This window comes from Dermacentor albipictus, chromosome 1 (assembly GCF_038994185.2).
Source record: "Dermacentor albipictus isolate Rhodes 1998 colony chromosome 1, USDA_Dalb.pri_finalv2, whole genome shotgun sequence".
Taxonomy (NCBI): domain Eukaryota; kingdom Metazoa; phylum Arthropoda; class Arachnida; order Ixodida; family Ixodidae; genus Dermacentor; species Dermacentor albipictus.
Window position 1 is genome coordinate 276,950,355 of NC_091821.1, and position 18,404 is coordinate 276,968,758.

Sequence of the window (18,404 nt, forward strand, 5' to 3'; positions counted from 1 at the left end):
GCATCTCAATGCTTGGATCTATACTGCATCCTCGTATTTGGATCGATTAGAAAGTTTCGCCATACAAACACCCCTATTAACTTCTATTTTCCCCGTACTCATTATAGATTTGAATAAAAGGAAACATGGAAAGCAGCGATGACGCGTTGAGGCACCATAGCATATACCGCACACTTTTGTGATGACACTGCCTAAGATGACTGTCTTTATGTGCATGTCTGGTTTAACCGTACAACATTAAAGTTCATTGATGTACATGTAAAAAAAAAACAGCGATTCCTGTTTCCCATGTGCGAGGGAGCCCATTTATTCGACCTCCTGACAAAGCTTGCGTGTGCACCATGCATACAAGTCAATAGCACTGTGCAGCATATCGCCGTAGGGCAGAATAATGTTTACTCGGCCGAACTGGTTTGTGAACCGTGTAGAATTTTTATTTCTACGAACCGGAATGAAATTGGAGTCCACTAAACCAGTATGTTTTCTTTTTCCCCAGTTCAACATCCTGGTTATAACAGAGCCACATCCGACAAAACGATACCTTTGTTATAAACATATGCAGTCAAATGCATTCATTATATCCGTGTTTGTTGTATCAAGGTTCAACTACGATTCAACATGAGTTTAGTATGGACAGCTGCAGCTTGCCACTGAAGCTAGCACATAAGATAAAAATCTGTTTGGCTTCCCTGTGCACTAGATGCCAGCATAATAGCTGAAAGATGTGAAAGGCCCAGTTTTCATTTAAGAAAGCATGTGCACTTGGGAGAGCACATCAACACCAAAGCTATCACGAGGCTTCTGAGGTAGTGGAGGTGTCGCTGGTCAGTGCAGTCAGGTAGACATCGGTACATGTTTTGCTGCCAGTGTGTGCAGGGATTTTGTGTCAGTTCATTTAGAGGAAGTCCTGTTAATATTAATGAAACAAAAATATGTGGGCTTTTAGGGACTTTGTGCATTTCTACCCTGGCCATTGCCCTTGCAGGGAGTCTCCATATTGGCAAGACACAAATGCATTGAAGTTTGGTTCCCGCAAAGTTTATCCAAAATTGGAGTTCTGCATTTGATTAACGAGGGCAATAACAGTGAGGTTTTACTGTATACAGTGGACTCTCTTTAAACGGAACGTCAAGGGACCAGGGAAATCGGTTCCGTTTATCAAGAGCTCCATTTACTGAGAGACAAAGCTGAGTACAATTGCGTGAATGCAAAACCAACTAACCATGAGAATGGTGTTCCATTTAAGAGGCAGTTCCATATAAGTTATTTCGGTTTGTCAAGATTCCACTGTACGTTTTGCAGCCATGTGTTTAGTGGGACCCTTAGCAGTTATATGTTGCGTGCATAGACCCCCCCTTCGCCCTTTTTTTTTTTTTCAGCATGGCCATGAGGGTGAAGATGAGAGCACACGTGAGCGAGAAAAGCAGGAGCGGATTGAAGCAAGCCTGCGTGAGAGGGAAAAGGAGGTGCAACGGACACTGTCCACACACTTGCGTGAGCGGGACAAGGAACGTGAGCAGCACAAGCACGATGAGGCTGTTCAGCATTTTAATGCCCTGCTCACAGACTTGGTAAGCAAACGTATATTTGTGCAGCTACGAGGGCACCACAGTACAATTCGTCCCACTGTGGTAGCCCAGTGGCTATGGCATTGCACTGCCAAGCTCTAGGTTGCGTGTTCGATCCCAACTGCATTACTGTGGTGGAGGGAATGAAAAACACGCTCGTGTACTTAGTTTAGGTGCACAGGAAAGAACCACGGGTGGTCAAAATAATTAGTGAGCCCCGCGCTACGGCATGCTTCATAATCAGATTGTAGTTTTGACACTTAAACCTCCTAATTTTCTTCTTTTTTTTTCTTTCTTTTAACAGTACAGTTCACAGAAATTTTAAAGGGCCCCTGAAACGGTTTGGACAAATTTTGTAGACGCGTAGGATACAGCTTAAGTAGAACATTTGCACCACAATTTAAGTGAAGCGTTACGTATTAATGGAGCTACAAGCCATTACAAGTTACCCTCCTCCCTAGCCATGCTTTTCCTCCTCAACTCGTTCGCCGAGCCAACGGGACTAAGCTCCGCCTTTACTGGTTCTGTGTCACGATGCGACGTCACATCATCCACTTCTGGTTGTTTTGGAGCCCGCCCGCGCGAAACTTCTCCGCTGGTCGCTTGGCCGTCGACCGCAAGCGAGAGCTATCAAAACAGCATGCGTTGCGAGTATTCTGTTGCAGCACCAAACGTGTCTGGTATTCCGGTAACCACACACTAGCGGAACGTTTCGACAGAACGGTGGAGGCATAAGCTCAAGCTGATGAAGAAACTTCAACGTAGGTGTACGTGAGCTGCCTGATAGGTCTCTACGGTCCAGCCGTTGGCGCAGAGCCAAAGAAAGAGCTAATATTGCTCTAACCAAGTGTAAAACATTTTAAACATTTACAAAAACAACATGTTAACGATTACCTTCCTGTGAAAAATTTACACCAGCAGCAAAGAATACATTTTGTTACTGCTACTGTGTCTGGTTGAGCAGTATGCCACCAGGTGGCTGCACCGTGCAGACCATTCACATTTGCACTTCTGTTCATCCCATGAAATGACACGCAAGGGGACACGGCCAGCCCCTGTCCCCTTTGCGCTTGCATATACCCTAATACCAGACTCGCGAAACGCTATTGCGTTAGTAATCTTCCGATATAAATTGACGGCCGCAATCACGCAAATCGTGGCACCGATCGGGTAGCGGCAGTCCGATGCGCTGCAGCCAGTCCACTCGTCTACTGGCTTGCAGAGGGACACGATGTCGCAGCTTGACATATTGCCAGTCGCTACGTTTGCAGTCCACAACGCAACAAAGTCGAATCATAGCACTCGCGTAAAGACAGACCTACACTGTCGGCGGAGCTCTCGTCAAAGACTGAGTACTGTACGTTGTAACACAAGCACACGACACTTGCTGTGTGCCGGAAGTGCTTAAGTGTACTGAGAAATTGTTCTTGTGCATCCTCTTTATATGTTACTTTCTTTTTATAAAAACAAATAACTAACATTTCAACTATTACAAACATTTGTTTACCATAAAATTGGAAAAATTATCGATCACGCGCCCTGGTCAGCCAATCTGATAGCTCGCCCCACTGACGTCATATGGGTGATTTGCGTCATATGGTTAGGGGCGGCTTAAAATTCCGCCGCGCAGTGTGCTGCGATCGACAGTGATGTGCATATTTAAAAACTTATAATAAATTACACGCTTTACGCAAAGCACTTAGATGCGTCAGTGATCAGAAGGACCTACTCTAACGACTCAGTACATTTGTAAAAAATCGTCAAAATCATTTCGGGGTCCCTTTATGCTGTATGCTGTTCTTTTTCATCCAGGGTGCCAGTGACTGGTTTTCAGGGGAGGACTAATATAATGGGATCATGTCTGGAGGTAGCCAAATTGTAAAGATAAAGAGCCCTGCGACTCATTTTAAATAGCATTGTGTGAGTAGTGAATTTAAGGTTCAAATCGAACAGTAATATTGATTTAATAATTTCAAATCGAATAGTTAAAGTACTAGTACTAAAGGAAGGAAAAGTAGAATGGGTGTCAAGTAGGGTATATGCTCATCTGTAGATCTTTTGGCACACACAGTAAAATGAAGAAAAATGTCTTGGGCCCATATTCACAAACGAAACTTATGACTTAGGTTATCGACCAGCACTTAACACATGTCGAGAATGCACGTTATGCTTCAGTAAAGCTTTCTAGATACTTGTGTTCGGAAAAGATAAGTTCTGATGGCTTGCATCTGTTGCCGAATGAATTTGAATGATGAATTGAATTTGTCAACAATTGCTTTGCTTGCTTAGCAAAGTGTGCATATAAACACCACAACATTTACGTTTGGTTTTAACACAAGCCCACAATTATATATGCGTGGATATAACTATGACACACGTAGAAATATTTGCCTAGCCTCGACACCATACTGCATACTTACCCAGTAAAGGGATGCATTGAAAAGTGCAACCCGTGATTTTTTATATTCTCCTTGACCTTTTCGCGTACTTAAGAAAATAATTAACAAAGAGAAAATGAGACATCCACCCAGTCGTAGCAATTGCTACAAAGGAAACCCAAACGGGTTTGTTTAGGTTTCCTTTGTAGCAGTTGCTACGATTGGGTGGATGTCTCATTTTCCCTTTATTAATTACTTCTCTCCACCTTGCGGGTTTCCACAGAAGTATTGCGTCAAATACTGTGGGGTTCTCACACCGTGCTCTTGGGACAAAGGAACGACAACACAGTAGTGCAAACAATCACAAGGGCATTTATTGCACCTTTCATAGGTCAATGCCTGCTAGCCGAGTTGCTATCCACAAAACATGCCGATGGGCGCGCGACAAATGTAGGAAGTCCGACTCACCGCGACCGGATAGCGAGCGAATATGTTCGCCCCATGCTGGATCCCAACGCCTGGTCGTTCGCCTGTACGGTCACGCGAATGGTGGCGCGTTCGAAGGCGGCCACGCGAAACGGTCTCGCAGAAGCATGGGTCGGCGCACGCGCGGCACGGCACGTTCGTACCACTTGCTGTTCCGAATCCAAGAGAGAGCGCCTTGTCTTTACCGCACCCAAGTAACCCTGCAGCGGCGCGACACTCGTGCCAACTCTCGCACCGCGCTTGTACCACTCCGACCGCCGGGTGCGCGGCGAAGCCACACGGAGACGGGGGCTATGCGGGAAAACAAGATATCGAGGCAGGTGCGAGGGTCGTGCATCCCCACAATACTTATGAAAATAATGTTACCATATATACTCGTGTAATGGCCGCACCTGTGTAAAAGCCACACCCATGTAAAAGCTGCACCGAGAACTTTGTAAAAAAATTCACCTAAAGCATATATTTAAAAATTACCCCTGTATAAGCTGCACCCTTCATTATTTAGAAAGTTGGCAGTGTTATGTGTTCTATGTTGCGAGAATTCCGAGGTTGTGTTTGTGTGTGTGTGTGTGTGTGTGTGTGTGTGTGTGTGTGTCTGTGTGTGTGTGTGTGTGTGTTTTCTAAAATTGGTGGCAAAACAAGGCTGCTGTGCTGAGTTTTCAGCACCTCCAGGTTGCACAGCACAAGCACAGCCTCTGAGATTTAGCGGCTGCCTCCAATATGCTGCCATCGCTGGTCCGTGGGGCGTCACTATTTATTCCACCTGGTAGGTGACGTGCTATAGGAATAGCCAAGAATAGCCAGAGTCAGTACAAGCTAGTACAGTAGTAGTTCAATAAGGATAAGTACCACTGAAAATATTTACGAAAAAAAAAAGTCTTTTTCTCTGTGTAGTGGTCGTATCCACGATGTTCACCCCAAATCTCTGAGAAAAACCTGCGGCCAATACACGAGTATATACTGTAATAATGGGGTTACTTGAGTTGCATTTGTGAATCCAGGCCTTAGCAGTAGAAATGGGCATTTAAAGCTGCACAAATTTGGGTGCACCGATGTGACCAGTTCATAAAAAGGCACACAGTGTAGCCTGCCAAGTCACGTTGGCTGCAGTAGACGGGCACATTAGTGGCTACACTTGCAGCCATCATCCTTGGCTGTATTGATCTGGTCATCGAGGGTAGTCAAAACTAATACTGTTGTTACACAGGAACTTTCAACTGTCATTGGGTTTAACAGCAGTTGACACTGAAATTGCCATTCAACTAACAACAGTCTAATTGAAGTTACACGTGATAGCAACGTAGATACTTGTTTTTGTGATGTACATGGTACGCTGTCTTCTGCACATGTGTGGTGAGGTTGTTTAGTACAGCCCCTGGTTGGTGAGACTTCACACACAGCAGATTCAGCCGCCGGCAATGTCTCATAAATCCCTTGCTGTGTGTGTGCGCATACAGATTAGCATTATTCTTGCTGAGTGCGGCTTGCACCTCCCAAGTGCCAATAAGTGAGTGTATCAGTCAATGACTGCGACCCAAAAACCGCTTGGCAGGCGCAGGAGAAGCAACTTGCAATACCACGCTGTCCGCTCACAGCGCTAGATGCAGCCATCTTGCCTAGTTGACTTGCTTCGACTAGAATCGCCGATCTCAATTGAAGTAAACCACCAAGTTGACTTGCTTCAACTAGGATAGCCGATCTCAGTTGAAGTCAACCATCACTCTGATGTCAATGACAGTTGGAGCCGCCAAGTAACACCAACTGCAATTGAGCCAATGACGGTTCAACTCAATGGTAGTTGCAAGTGCCTGTGTAACAACGGTATAAAACCAGTATTGACAGTAGTGTTTGATCTAGAGCAAAATGTATGGAGCACCTGCTGTATACTTGAGCACAAGGCTATGATGAAGTTGAGCATTTCAGTGGTTTTCTTCGTGCAGTCAAGTACCTGGCCAGTTTTGTTGATGGATACCAGAATTCTTTTTTTTAATCAAGTTTGACACTTGGGTGCCATTTGCACTCTTTTCTTGGCAGACCCACGATTCCTGGTTAGAAAATGTGAAGGTCCTGAGGTTACTTAATTGGTTACTCGTGGTTCTTGCAGGTCCGAAACCCGGATGCATCATGGCGTGAAGCCAAGCGCACACTGCGTAAAGACCACCGCTGGGATTTAGTGGAATCACTAGAGCGAGAAGAACGTGAAAAGCTGTTCGCTGAGCACTTGGAGCAATTACAGCGCAAGAAGAAAGACAAGTACCGGGATCTGCTTGATGAAACACCAGGCATCACACTCAGCTCCACTTGGAAAGAGGTGGGTTTTCCACTGTGTCACACCTGAATGGCACACCTTGGCTGTGCAAAATCCATCTGAGCCATAGCCCACTCTTAATGTATACTGCGCTAGAAGCTGAAGGCTTAGAGATGTCATTGATGGCTCTCTAAGAAAAGTTACCTTCAGGACTCTCTACCTTCATTTTTCCTTCTCAGGGTTGTTTTATGCGAGTCCTGAAGTGGGCGTAGCAGGAGTCTGCGCTTCGCTCATCTGTGCATTGTATTAACAAAGTCCTTCAGTAGTAGGTTTTATTATGGGCGTGTGAATACAAGGAAGTAGCTTTAAAATTGAATATCATAAAATTCCTCTTTTATTGTAACTTTCATCTCCTCTATATTGCCTGTTATCCTCAGGGATGGAAGTGCTGCGCCATGTTGCGCCAAGCCGTCAAGCTGCATCAGGGTGTCTACCGACCGGGAAAACTGGGAAAACCGGGAATTATCAGGGATTTTGAGTAGTCTGGAAAAAGTCAGGGAATACTCAGGGAATTTGGGCCTCTATCAGGGAAAATTAGCGGCGATTTTATTGAAAGGGTTGAAAGTCGCGGTAATGCTGGCTCGAGTAACAGACAGGAATCGTAATGAATCGTCTTTGACGCCCTGTCGTCGGCTGGAGGAGTTGCCAGTGTACAGTCAACGACCGACTTTCCGGATTCCCAATAATTTGGACGGCTTCGCGACACCGCCACGTATCCCATAGGGTCAACGTATCAGAACGTGTGACATTTCCGACGCAAGAACTCTTCGCCGTCCAATTTTCCAGACGTTTTGCCGTGACCGCAGGTCCGAAACGGCAATAATCAAAGGCACCACTGCTGCCATTTCGATTACTTTGCCACCTCGAACCGGCACTCTCGCACGCAGATCCGCTGGCAGCCGTTGCCGCCACTGCGGCAACGCTAGACCTAGCTGCTTCGACGTTCGCTATGAAGCTTCTTGCCGTTGGTTGCCAAGTTTTTTATTGAAAGAATTAGCTGCTGTCAGCAATGGCACGGACTCCGCCTTTGTAGTCCTCGCGATTGGCTTAGAAACTTGGAAAACACGGTGCGTTGCATAATGCCTGTTTCTGAAAGTCAGCTTCGCCTCTGTACAGAAATGTTACTGGTGAAGCATACGCAAAAGTATTGCAGTGAAGCATAACAAGCGTGGGAAGGGGCTATTGCCACGGAACACAGTATGTATTCCTTAATTATACACGCGTGCACCCGGTATTTCCTGTCACAGTACGAGCACCGATATGCCTGATATGTGTACCGACAGGCCTTCAGAGCGTTTTCGAACGTGCCTGTGGCGGTTTGAGCCCCTAAAGGCACTAAATGACACGCATTTATTTTTTTTACCAACTGGCCGATTTTTCGGACATTTTCGCAGCCCCTAGGGAGTTCGATAAATCGGCCGTAGACTGTGCAACTGACCAAGATGCTTCAAATGGTCTGGAGCGAACGAGTGGCGGAAGGAAAGCAAGAACAGAAATGACCTACGCATTGAGGAATAAACGGGAAAGGAAGCTTGCTGCCGCCGTTTTGAAGGAGCTTGAGCTCAAAAAATAATGTTTTGGCTAATGCAGAGATGCAAGTGTCCCTCATCCAAACCAAAATAAACTCTTTAAAGCAGTGAAACACAACACTCAGGAGTCGTGCGCGGGCTGAGAGTATGTCAGGACAGTTGTGGTTGACTTACGAGCTGTTGAGAGAGAATCTCAATTGTGAGAGTTCGGGCCTCATACCACTGAGCTTGCTATCAGTTTATAGAAATAGCTCATATTCGAAAATATTTGCTTCTATATCCGTCTCCTTTTTATTCGTATTTGAGAATGTCCGACTCCATTCGCAATTTTTTTCGAAGACACTTTATTTGCTGTGCATTTTACCAACCCCTGCCTTCTATTCTCTTTTTGAATAACACAAACACTACTCCTTAGTATTCAAATTGGATTAAGGCACTTCTTCATTTTTTTCATGTGCTTGCTAGAGAGTGACAGCATCAGGCGATATGGTTTCAGCCCGTCTTGACATTGTTTGAACCGCACCGATGGCACCGGCTGTTGGAATCTCAGCGCTGCCACCAGCTGTTGGAACCTCAGTGCTGACACCCGTTGTTGCAACCGGACCGTTGGCGCCCGTTGTTGCAAATGGGTCGCAAGCCCCAAGGGTAGCGTTGGCCTGGCGGCCTGGGGCACACTGGAAGCATCCGAAGGTCCCAGCAAAGCATGAGGCGACTGCTAACAGAACAACTTGTTTATTCTAGCATCGCAAAGAGCGGGCGGTCAGGTCGACCGAAGTAGAGAGACGGGAGAGCACGTTACTCAACAGAAGAAATCGGAGCCTCTCTCTTGGCGTCCGGGGGCAGCTGCTCTTATACTCTCGGAGTTGAGGGCAAGAGGGAAGGTCACGGGACTACGTCACGTGACGATGGGGCACGGACAGACTGAGAGACATGTAGAGACAAGGAGGTGACGCATCAGCCGGGCCGGCGCCGGTCAGACCTCCTCGCTTCACACTGGGGGAGCTCCTCTCCCCGGCTGCCGCGCTTTGACAAGCGTGGGCACACACACACACACGCACACACAAAGACACGTGGCACTGAACATGCCGGGACGCGCTCGGCGGGGATGCGTCGCGGCCGCTCCGAACGGGCCAAAATGTCCGCCACTTTGAACGAAGCCCCGACGTCCGTTGCATCCGCGCCGGCCATATCGCGCGTCGTAGGCGAAACGTAACAACATAAAACGTAGTTCTGCACCACTCAGGGAAATTTGCAATGGCACTCAGGCAAAATCTGGAAAACTCGGGGAATTTGGAAATGTCAACTTGGTAGACACCCTGTGCATCAACCTATGCTAAACTTCGAGTGAAGTCGATAAATGTGGTAGGATGTGTATGTGTTCAGTGGCAATCACACAGCCTTAGACATATGTTGGCTAGTGCCTAGCCCTGCAATTGAAGCCTAAGCAATCCGTTTACGCATTGGTGTCTTTGGAGTGTGGGTTTGGCAGCATAACTGTAACTAGGCTGCAAGAAAATGAAAACCGTCTTGTGCTGTACAGTGCATCACAAATTTTTTATAAATGTTATGTGTTTACGCATACCAGACCAGGGGCACGATCGAGATATTTTGTTCGATACGCATTCTGTTCGATTGCTGCAACGTCACAAAGTTGCAGTATGCAAAATTTGTGACAGCGGGGCGGAGAGAGCAGCCAATCAGGAAATGGTGACCTCTCCGGAAGTTTACTTCCGTCGTTAGTCGTCTGCTTGCAGACAGTATACTACAAAACGAAATGTTTCTCATTTTCCAAATGAATGAAATCTTCATCTAAAAAAAATGTATTTTTTCTTCTCAAGCCCAAACACGTTTTCAAATAGTAGTACGTGTGACTACTGCAATTTATAACTATTAGTTTCTTTGCGTCGTCCCTAGCTGGTGTCACGCACAGTGAGAAGAAGAAAAAAAAACGACAGGAAGAGTGGCGCACTTTTCAAGAGGCAGCAACAACATTCCAGTGGCTCGCTGGCACCGATGATGGGGTCGATTTCTCTGTACAACCAACAAATTATTTGTTTCGTGAAACAAAAATGATGCCAGAATTATCTTTCTGCCATTTCTTCAAACGCATTTCGCACCGCCACCCGCTCTCCTCCTTCCTCTAGAAACGGCAGCGCAACAACCTAAGTTCCCAACGGAAGTGCCATTTTCTCGAATTAAACTATGGATTGGATCCAAACGTGCCATGCCACAGCCGCCAGTTGTATCCAATCCAATCCACCAGACGCGCCATGAGAAGCCGTACGATCGCTTCAAACTTCCCAGCTCCCGTCGGGTTCGGCGCCTAGCAGACGAAATGCTCGATGGGAGGATGATTGAAAGGAGCGTGTCGTCATTTTGACGTCACCAAAAACATGGCCACGCCCCGCGGCTGGCGACGCCGGCGCGAAGTAGGCCAATCGCGCGCACCGGTAACCGAACGAACGTGCCAAACAACCATCTCCGATCGCACCCCAGCTAAACATGGTTTCAACTGGCACTCATTTCATGGGGTAGTCAGGAAGAAAGCCACGCTGAATGAATAAGGTCGTACAGTTTGCACAGTGTGCAGCTCATCACTTTTTTTGTACATTTCAGCACTCGCTTCCATGCTCTATTGGTACATCTGCGTCGATTAATGTGCAAACGCTGTGTGTGTGACATTCTAAATCTATTTAGAATGTGCACCAAGTCCAGCTGCCAGGATAATAGTGCAGCGTGCTGACAAATGACCTGATTGCTTTCATGGAACTTCTTGGCCACAAATATCCAATGGCAACCACATTCGTCACTGAAATTCGCGCTTAACCTACGCTGTTTTCTGCACGGCCACACCATGCAAAATAAGGCTTTTGCCACTGCAGAAAGCAAGCCAAGGACTTTAAGTTTCATGTTTAGTCAACCTTAGCAGCCAAATGGTGGTCATAATTAAAAGTTTGACGAGAATACGAGCCTCCAAAATTGCCTTCGCAGCAGCAATGCTCATGACGTCACTTGTGCAGAGTGAGTCAAAAATATTTTAATAGTAAACCATAGTTCTTTGCACACAATATCGGCTTCCATTTTACATCGGCTTTGTGGTGCGTGTGGTAGAACGGCTAATCAGCCCGAATAATAGAGCTCATTCAAAATATTGGCCAACGAAGTAGATCGGAAAGCCAGTGAATATTTTTGTCCCTTTACTGTTTTCAAAAATATCTTGGAGCTTTTTTTCTCGGCAAGTCTTGTGAAATACTGGCCAACATGCTTTGACCAGTATGTCACTTCACATTCATTCTGCAATATTCTGCTATCCTAATTGAAGGTTGCCAAGACTTGAAAATTACCAGAGGGTACTATACAAACTATGTTCACTGTACTTTCATGGGTCCCATTCATGTTGGCCACTGTGAATATTTCTCTTTCATTGTGCACAAATAAGTTTAATTAGCGCACTTTGACATTACATCAATGAGATGTTAATGAAAAAGTTATAAATGAGGTTGAGAAATGACCAATTTAAGCAACCTAGTATTCGTGAAGATTTTAAAATCAAAATAAAGCCTGTGAAACAAAAATTAATTTAAAAAATCCCGCTGTAATCGTGACAGCGCTTCTGTGCACCAGAGACTGTATCAATCTTTATGCAAACCTCAACAAATAGGGTGCACTAGGAACGAGTGTCTGCACTTTTTGCTTGACGTGTCAGCAGTTCTTGGTGCGCATCGTCGTTCCTTATCAAACCTGAGGTAGTGTGATCTTGTAACAGTTCGCTTTCCAAACCGTAGCAAGACTGCGGCCCAGGTTTACACATTTGTAATATACACAATGCATCACATGATGCCGTTTACGTCTGAGACCACTTTTATTACTGGTGCAGTGACGCTTGTCACATGGATTTGTTTATAAATTTCACAGGCTTTTTCTTGTTTTGTTGCTTTTTGTTTCTGTCAGAAAAAAGAGGCCACACAAGAACTATGTTGCTATATATGCTATTATCCGTTACTTCTCGAGGTATTCCACAACCTTTGGCACTTCATTGAATAAGTAAGGCAATAAATGTTAGCTCAGTAAACTTAAATGTTGCTTGTTCTCAATGAAAACTCAACTAGAATTAACAAAAGCCTATCAGTGTAGAGCGAGCACTGTTCACGGAAAGTCCTTGATTATTATTTTTTTTTTCTTGGCCATATTTCGTTGGCACATCTAGTAAGCAAGTTAATGGTGGTTTCTGAGAAACCTGTATGGGTTTCCTTTGTAGTGCTACAGATAGGTGGATGAGAAGTTTTCCCTGTCATGAATTTTGCTTGCCTAACGAGCTTCCGCAGAACTCATTTGCTTGCAACCTAATGGTGTTCTGCAAAGTCAAATAAAGAACATCTTTTCTTCATCTGCCTGTATTTCACTTGCATTGACCTTTACCGAGCTGCTCCAAAACGTTAGTTGACTGCTCCAAAACAGACAATTTTCTCCAGATCTGCTCCAAAGTGCCAAATTTGCTGTTTCCAAAGCTGCTCCAAAACTTCTTTGGCCGCTTCCATCCCTGTATCCTGTATCTTTTTCCATAGCTGCGGAACAGTTTAGGTGTCCACTGAAAATTGAGACTGCCTTTCCTTTCTCTCTTTTTTTATGAGTTCATTAACTTATATATGCTGTACAGGTAAGCAGTTAAAGTGAGAGTACCTTCATTAGAAACCATATGTAGCACAAGGTTTGCCACAATTGAGCATTTCTTAGAGAGTAAGCAGAGATAGTTGCCATGCATGCATAATTGAGACAAGAATATCAACACCTATAATTGCCATTAAAACAAACATTCAAACTATTCTAAAAAGTGCTTCAAGGCAGTCAGTTTTAGAAACTTTCCTTGTTGCCTGGTCATCATGTATATGCACTAGCTTATTATGCAAACAGCAGTTATTGTTGAGGGGCCTGACTGTGCCATTTGGGGTGTAATATTGTGTTGAAAATGGTCAATAATGTCTGTCTACAAATCATTTCTAGCAGGAAAGCACCAGGCACTAGAACAATGTTATGCCCTCAAGAATGTAGCTGGTGATCCCTACGTCAAAATTGCATTTTAAAGTGTAGAAAGCTTGCATTGTGTGGATGCAGCATCTGTGTTCATAACGGACATATGTAAACAAATAGTAAGTGTGTTTTGAAATGTGGGTAAATCCAGCAGTTATAGCAGAGTGGTTTGCATGTTGGCTGGTGTCATCTGCAGAGCAAAATGGTGACACGTAATAGTTCTAAGAAAACCCGCAAGGTGAAGAGAAGTAACTATAAAGGGAAAATCGGACATCCACCCGTTCATAGCAATTGCTACAAAGGAAACTCATACGAGTTCCTTGAAAGAAAAGCCTCGCAGTTGAAGAAAAATTCGTCCTGTGTAGCAATTGCTACGAACGGGTGGATGTCTGATTTTCTCTTTATTATTACTTCTCTCCACCTTGCGGGTTTCCGTTGAACTATTACGATAAACTCTTGCCTTTGCTTCGAGTTGTTGACAAATTCGACTTCGCCCTGCCATCAGCCGCCTGGTTACCTCAGATGGTAGAGCAAAAGCCCCTTAAACTTCGTAAAGTAGCAACACTCTCCTCCTCCACCTTCACTCCTTCACGGCCTTTAGCAGAGTGAATGCAGTATAGCAAGGCGGTGCGCTTTAGGCATTTGCATTAGCTTTCTAGCTTTGAGTAACTTTGTGTACAGCATAGAATTTCCATACGGACGGTTATACAAATTCAGTGAAGGCAGCTTTTTTCCCTGTTCTGATAATAATAATTTTTTTTTTTTACGTATCTGAAGGAGTGCTAACACTGTGCCATAATGATTCCGAATGTATCGCATGTGCTACAATTAGGTGCGCAACATTTGTCAAGTCATTGTCGCAAGATACTTTGCGAATGGTAAATAACACATTCACGATCGAATGCCAACATCCTGACCTCCAGTAAGCCCCCAGTAGCCTAAATAATCCATGCTGTCCTTACCATGTGAATTCGCAGAGCATAGCTATGACGTACAAAGGCCGACAGAGGGCACAAACAATTGCTGCTCTGAAAGTTCGAAAAAGTATTACGAGCTACAGTGCCGCCAACATGCGTGCTTGCCAATCCTCCAAGCACGCGCAAAGGCTCAGAGGTGGGCGATGGTGCTATTATGTTTCTCATGCCTCAAAGTCAACAGAAATACGCGCGGCTGATCTTCGAGTCAGGATTCTGCGTATATAGAAAATGAAATCACTTTTTTAATATTCATTCGCGAAGCCGTAATGTGTTAACAGGGCTTCATTCAGGCTCAAGCAAGTACAATATTTTTTTCATTTTAGTGACTCATCACGAATAACATCTCATCGTGCATTAGCTTGTCCGTTCATGAAGTGACTTACTTTTCGCGAACTGAGTTGCACTAAGGTACATGGATTGAGGACGGTTGCGCTCACTCCATTTACGATATGACTTTAGTAAAGTGATGACCGCGCAAAGCATTGCCGTGCTATGATGCGGTCGTAATTACAGTAAGTGAAATGATGCAGTCGTTCAATTGAGGCACCATTCGTTATCTCATTATTTGTGTCTCAAAGACATTGTGGTCGAACAAGCGAACGACGACTAAGCCAGCCAGTGGACGAGCACGTTTCTTTTGCGAGCGCTCCACCGCCGCATCTTAACCTACACACACTTCAAAGCTGACACGAATTAACACGTGTGTCTCAAAGACCTATGAAGCTATCGTTCGGCAACGAACTCAGTTTCGGGAGAGCATGCACACTTTTCCTTTGTATCGCAAATCCACTGGGCGACTGTCAATGACAAACACGAACAAAAGAGGCAAACAAAGCTATTCGCTTTAGAGGAGGCTAGTTAATAACCACAAAATGTGGAGTTGCTTTCCTAAGATGAGTTTTCACACTCGAGCCTCAAATTTTGTCAAAAGGAATGCGCTGAATCCTAAAGGTTTCGTAATCACGTTTTCTCAAGCAGCCTCGCGTGCCCGCGAATTAAGCCCACCAAATGTGACCATGTATATAAACAAAGTACACGTCGCGTAGGACTATACCATGAGAGACTCGCAACTACCTCGTATAGTCGTGTGGAGAATGTTGATCTGAAGTTCTCCCTCCCAATTCAGTGAATCCATCTCTTTCTCCCTAACCCGTAGCGCTTACCGGACAGTATTGAGAAGAGCTTCTTGTCTTTGCTGAAACTATTTTGGCATACGAAGGCGCAGCATGTTATGGTGATAGAAAATGCCGGGAAGCGACGTCGCACTTGCCACAAAAGTTCAAGGTGTTCGCAAACCAAAACAACACAGAAGAGCAATGGAGCCAACATGTGCTCTTCGCCACTCCGCAGACGCATCTCATGCAAAAATGGCACTGAAGCGCAACTGTAAACAAACGAAGCTGACGCGAGGCCCCACGTGATGCCATTAGGGCCAATGGCGACGCTGCGTCGACATCGACTAGAGTGTGTGAGGAGGGGGACGGCATTCTTCAAAGCATGACACTACTTTACGAAGTTTAAGGGGCTTTAGGTAGAGCGGCTACCCCGGAAAGGCGGTGGTCCAGGGTTCGAGTCCCAAACCAGTACGAATTTTTTTTCAACTGCGAGGCTTTTCTTTCTAGGAACTCGTATGGGTTTCTCTTGCAGCAATTGCTGAATGGGTGGATGTCTGGTTTTCCCTTTATAATAACGGTGGCACTTTTTTCTCAACATCTTTAATCAGAGCAGCATTGTAGCAGGTCACAAGTGATAGGCAGTGTCCTTTCTATGCATCATCTCTGTCACCATGTACTAGGGAAAGAGAAAAGCTAACGTGCCATTTCGTAGTGTTTGCAAGTTGGTAGCGGTTGTTGCATCCAGCACTGACCTCTACGTTGCTCTTGTGCTGATTCTAGTGCCCAGCACGATTACACATTGTGGTATGCGTTCATGTCAGAAATAGATTCGTGGATATCACAGTGCTGTCATTATGAAGCTCAGGAGGCTTACTTTATCTGCCATATTTATTAGAATGTAAGCTGATAGTTTTTTTTTTTTTCCAAATAATCGTATACCAAGCTCAAGGGTCGGCTTAGATTCCAGGATTTTAAAAAGCACGCCAGTTTTTAATTGAAATTGATAAATATGGTGCATAGATAGTGCCATCAAGAAAAGTTAGTATCGCAGCCACTACTAGTCGCACCAGTAGCCAACTGGAGTACACATGCGACGTTGGCATGTGGCATGGCGTTATCGTAATGGCACTATAGTGCCATTACGATTACAATAACGATGCCACTATAGTGCCACTTTAACACGGAAAGTTGTGCTAGCCACAGAGGCGTCGTCAAATGTACAAACTGTGCAGAACTTCGGCATCATTGAGAAAAACATCCGTCTTTGGAAAGGGCAAAGGGAGATGCTTTCTGCATGCGCTGCAACAAGGAGATGCCAACGATAACGAAGATAGCGACAAGGCTAGCAGCGATGATGACGTAGAATGAGCTTGGCATGTTCATATTCACTAAATACTGCTTTCATTTTGTGAACGCTGTCCTCGCTTTTTTGTTTGGCCTACATTCGACGTAAGTTCTTGTGTGTGTGTGTGTGTGTTTTTTTTTTTTTTTTGTTCCCCCCCCCCCCGGCTTCCGATTTTCGGGGGTCAGCTTAGAATCGGGGCCAACCTAGATTCGAGTAAATACTATATTTCAATGTATCGGTTTGTATGTTTTGCTTACCCTAGTGGGTATAGGCTGTTGTTAAAGGGGCCATGACATGGTTGTCCGGCTATTCTCAGTTTATCATTGTAACTGAGAATAAAAGGGCCACTCCCACAAAACAAAAAAAACCTGGGCTCTTGGCGCACATTGTAGCTCGAAATTTTAATTTGAAATCGCTGACTCTGAGGCCTTCCCCCCGTAGCGACTGCAATTTTGGCATGGACCCTGTGACATAGGCAAATGCAGCAGCACCGCTATTTCGTCTGTTCTGAAACAGTTTGAGATCGTACCAGACATGTTGCTCCACATGCTCTGGCACCCAGTGGTGCAGCAGGGGCATAACCATTGAATTGTGTCCACAATTCCTTCACTTGCATGGTTAGATGCAGCAGCAGACCACCAGGATTGCCATTGAAAAATTAAATGACAGATGGCAGCCATGACGCATTTTCCACTTTTGAATTCACTTGCGGTGCTTGCATACTCAAAAGCATGGCCTTTGAGATCGGCTTTCATTGCTCCAAGGAAGCTGCTTCCAAAGGTCCATTTCACTTCGTCACCGCTCAGCATTGCCAGATTGCTGTACAATTCTAGTACATTATAAAAAAAAAATTCAAATACAAATTTTCTACCCCACCGAATTCGCTCAAATTTTGCCGGTGTGCTGCAGGACATGTGCAGTTTAACAAGCTATGCATATTTCAAGCCGGAAAATTTGTTTTCATTGCCCCTTTAACACAAAGAACCTTATGCTGCCCATTTTGAAGAGGGCACTGCACATTTTTATCTACGATTCCAAATTCTGTTGGTTTTTCAGAACCCATTGAATTAGGTAACGCCTTTAAAGGCCTCTAAACGTAGGCTGGCATTGTTGCAAGGTTGCAGTCAATATGACTGCAACTTAAGCCAGACAAAACAAAGACAACACAAGTGTTTGTGTAGGAATGTCTTTTCTTTGTGCTGTCTGTTTCATTCACCCTATAGTTTTTACGATACGGAAACCCGATATGGTTGGACCTACTGCTCTTATGCATGTGCTAGTGCATGGGTTCTCAAAGTGGCTTCCACAGGCCCCTGTTCAGCGCTCCACGAGCCACTGATAAATTTTCCCGAATTCCACGCTCGTTGAGTGGCTAAGATGGTGAAGATGGTGAACCACGCGCATTTCTGTCGTTTGCAGATAGGTGCCGCTAGCATGTGCACTGACGTACATGACAGGGGATTAAGAAATAAATACATAGAGTAGCACAAGCTAGCTGGTACTATAGTACATTACCGTAAAAACCGGACTATAGATCGGACCGGAATATAGGTCGATCCCCCAACTAACGAATTCTAAAAATGAAAAAAATCTTTTTCAGTGGCAAAAGTACCGAAAGACATGACACCCTTACCTATAAACAAATGCGACTCAGCGGGTTGCACAATGGT

General features: G+C 45.0%; 1 protein-coding gene across 2 annotated transcripts in view; it reads left to right on the plus strand.

Moving 5' to 3' along the window:
* Positions 1–18,404, plus strand: part of LOC139054394 (transcription elongation regulator 1) — a 317,005-nt gene that overhangs the window by 259,983 nt on the left and 38,618 nt on the right. For both annotated transcript variants that reach the window (XM_070531327.1, XM_070531328.1), the window contains exons 15-16: positions 1,380–1,571; positions 6,537–6,743. In XM_070531327.1, the coding sequence (XP_070387428.1) occupies positions 1,380–1,571; positions 6,537–6,743 (399 nt within the window). The remainder of the gene's footprint in view (positions 1–1,379; positions 1,572–6,536; positions 6,744–18,404) is intronic.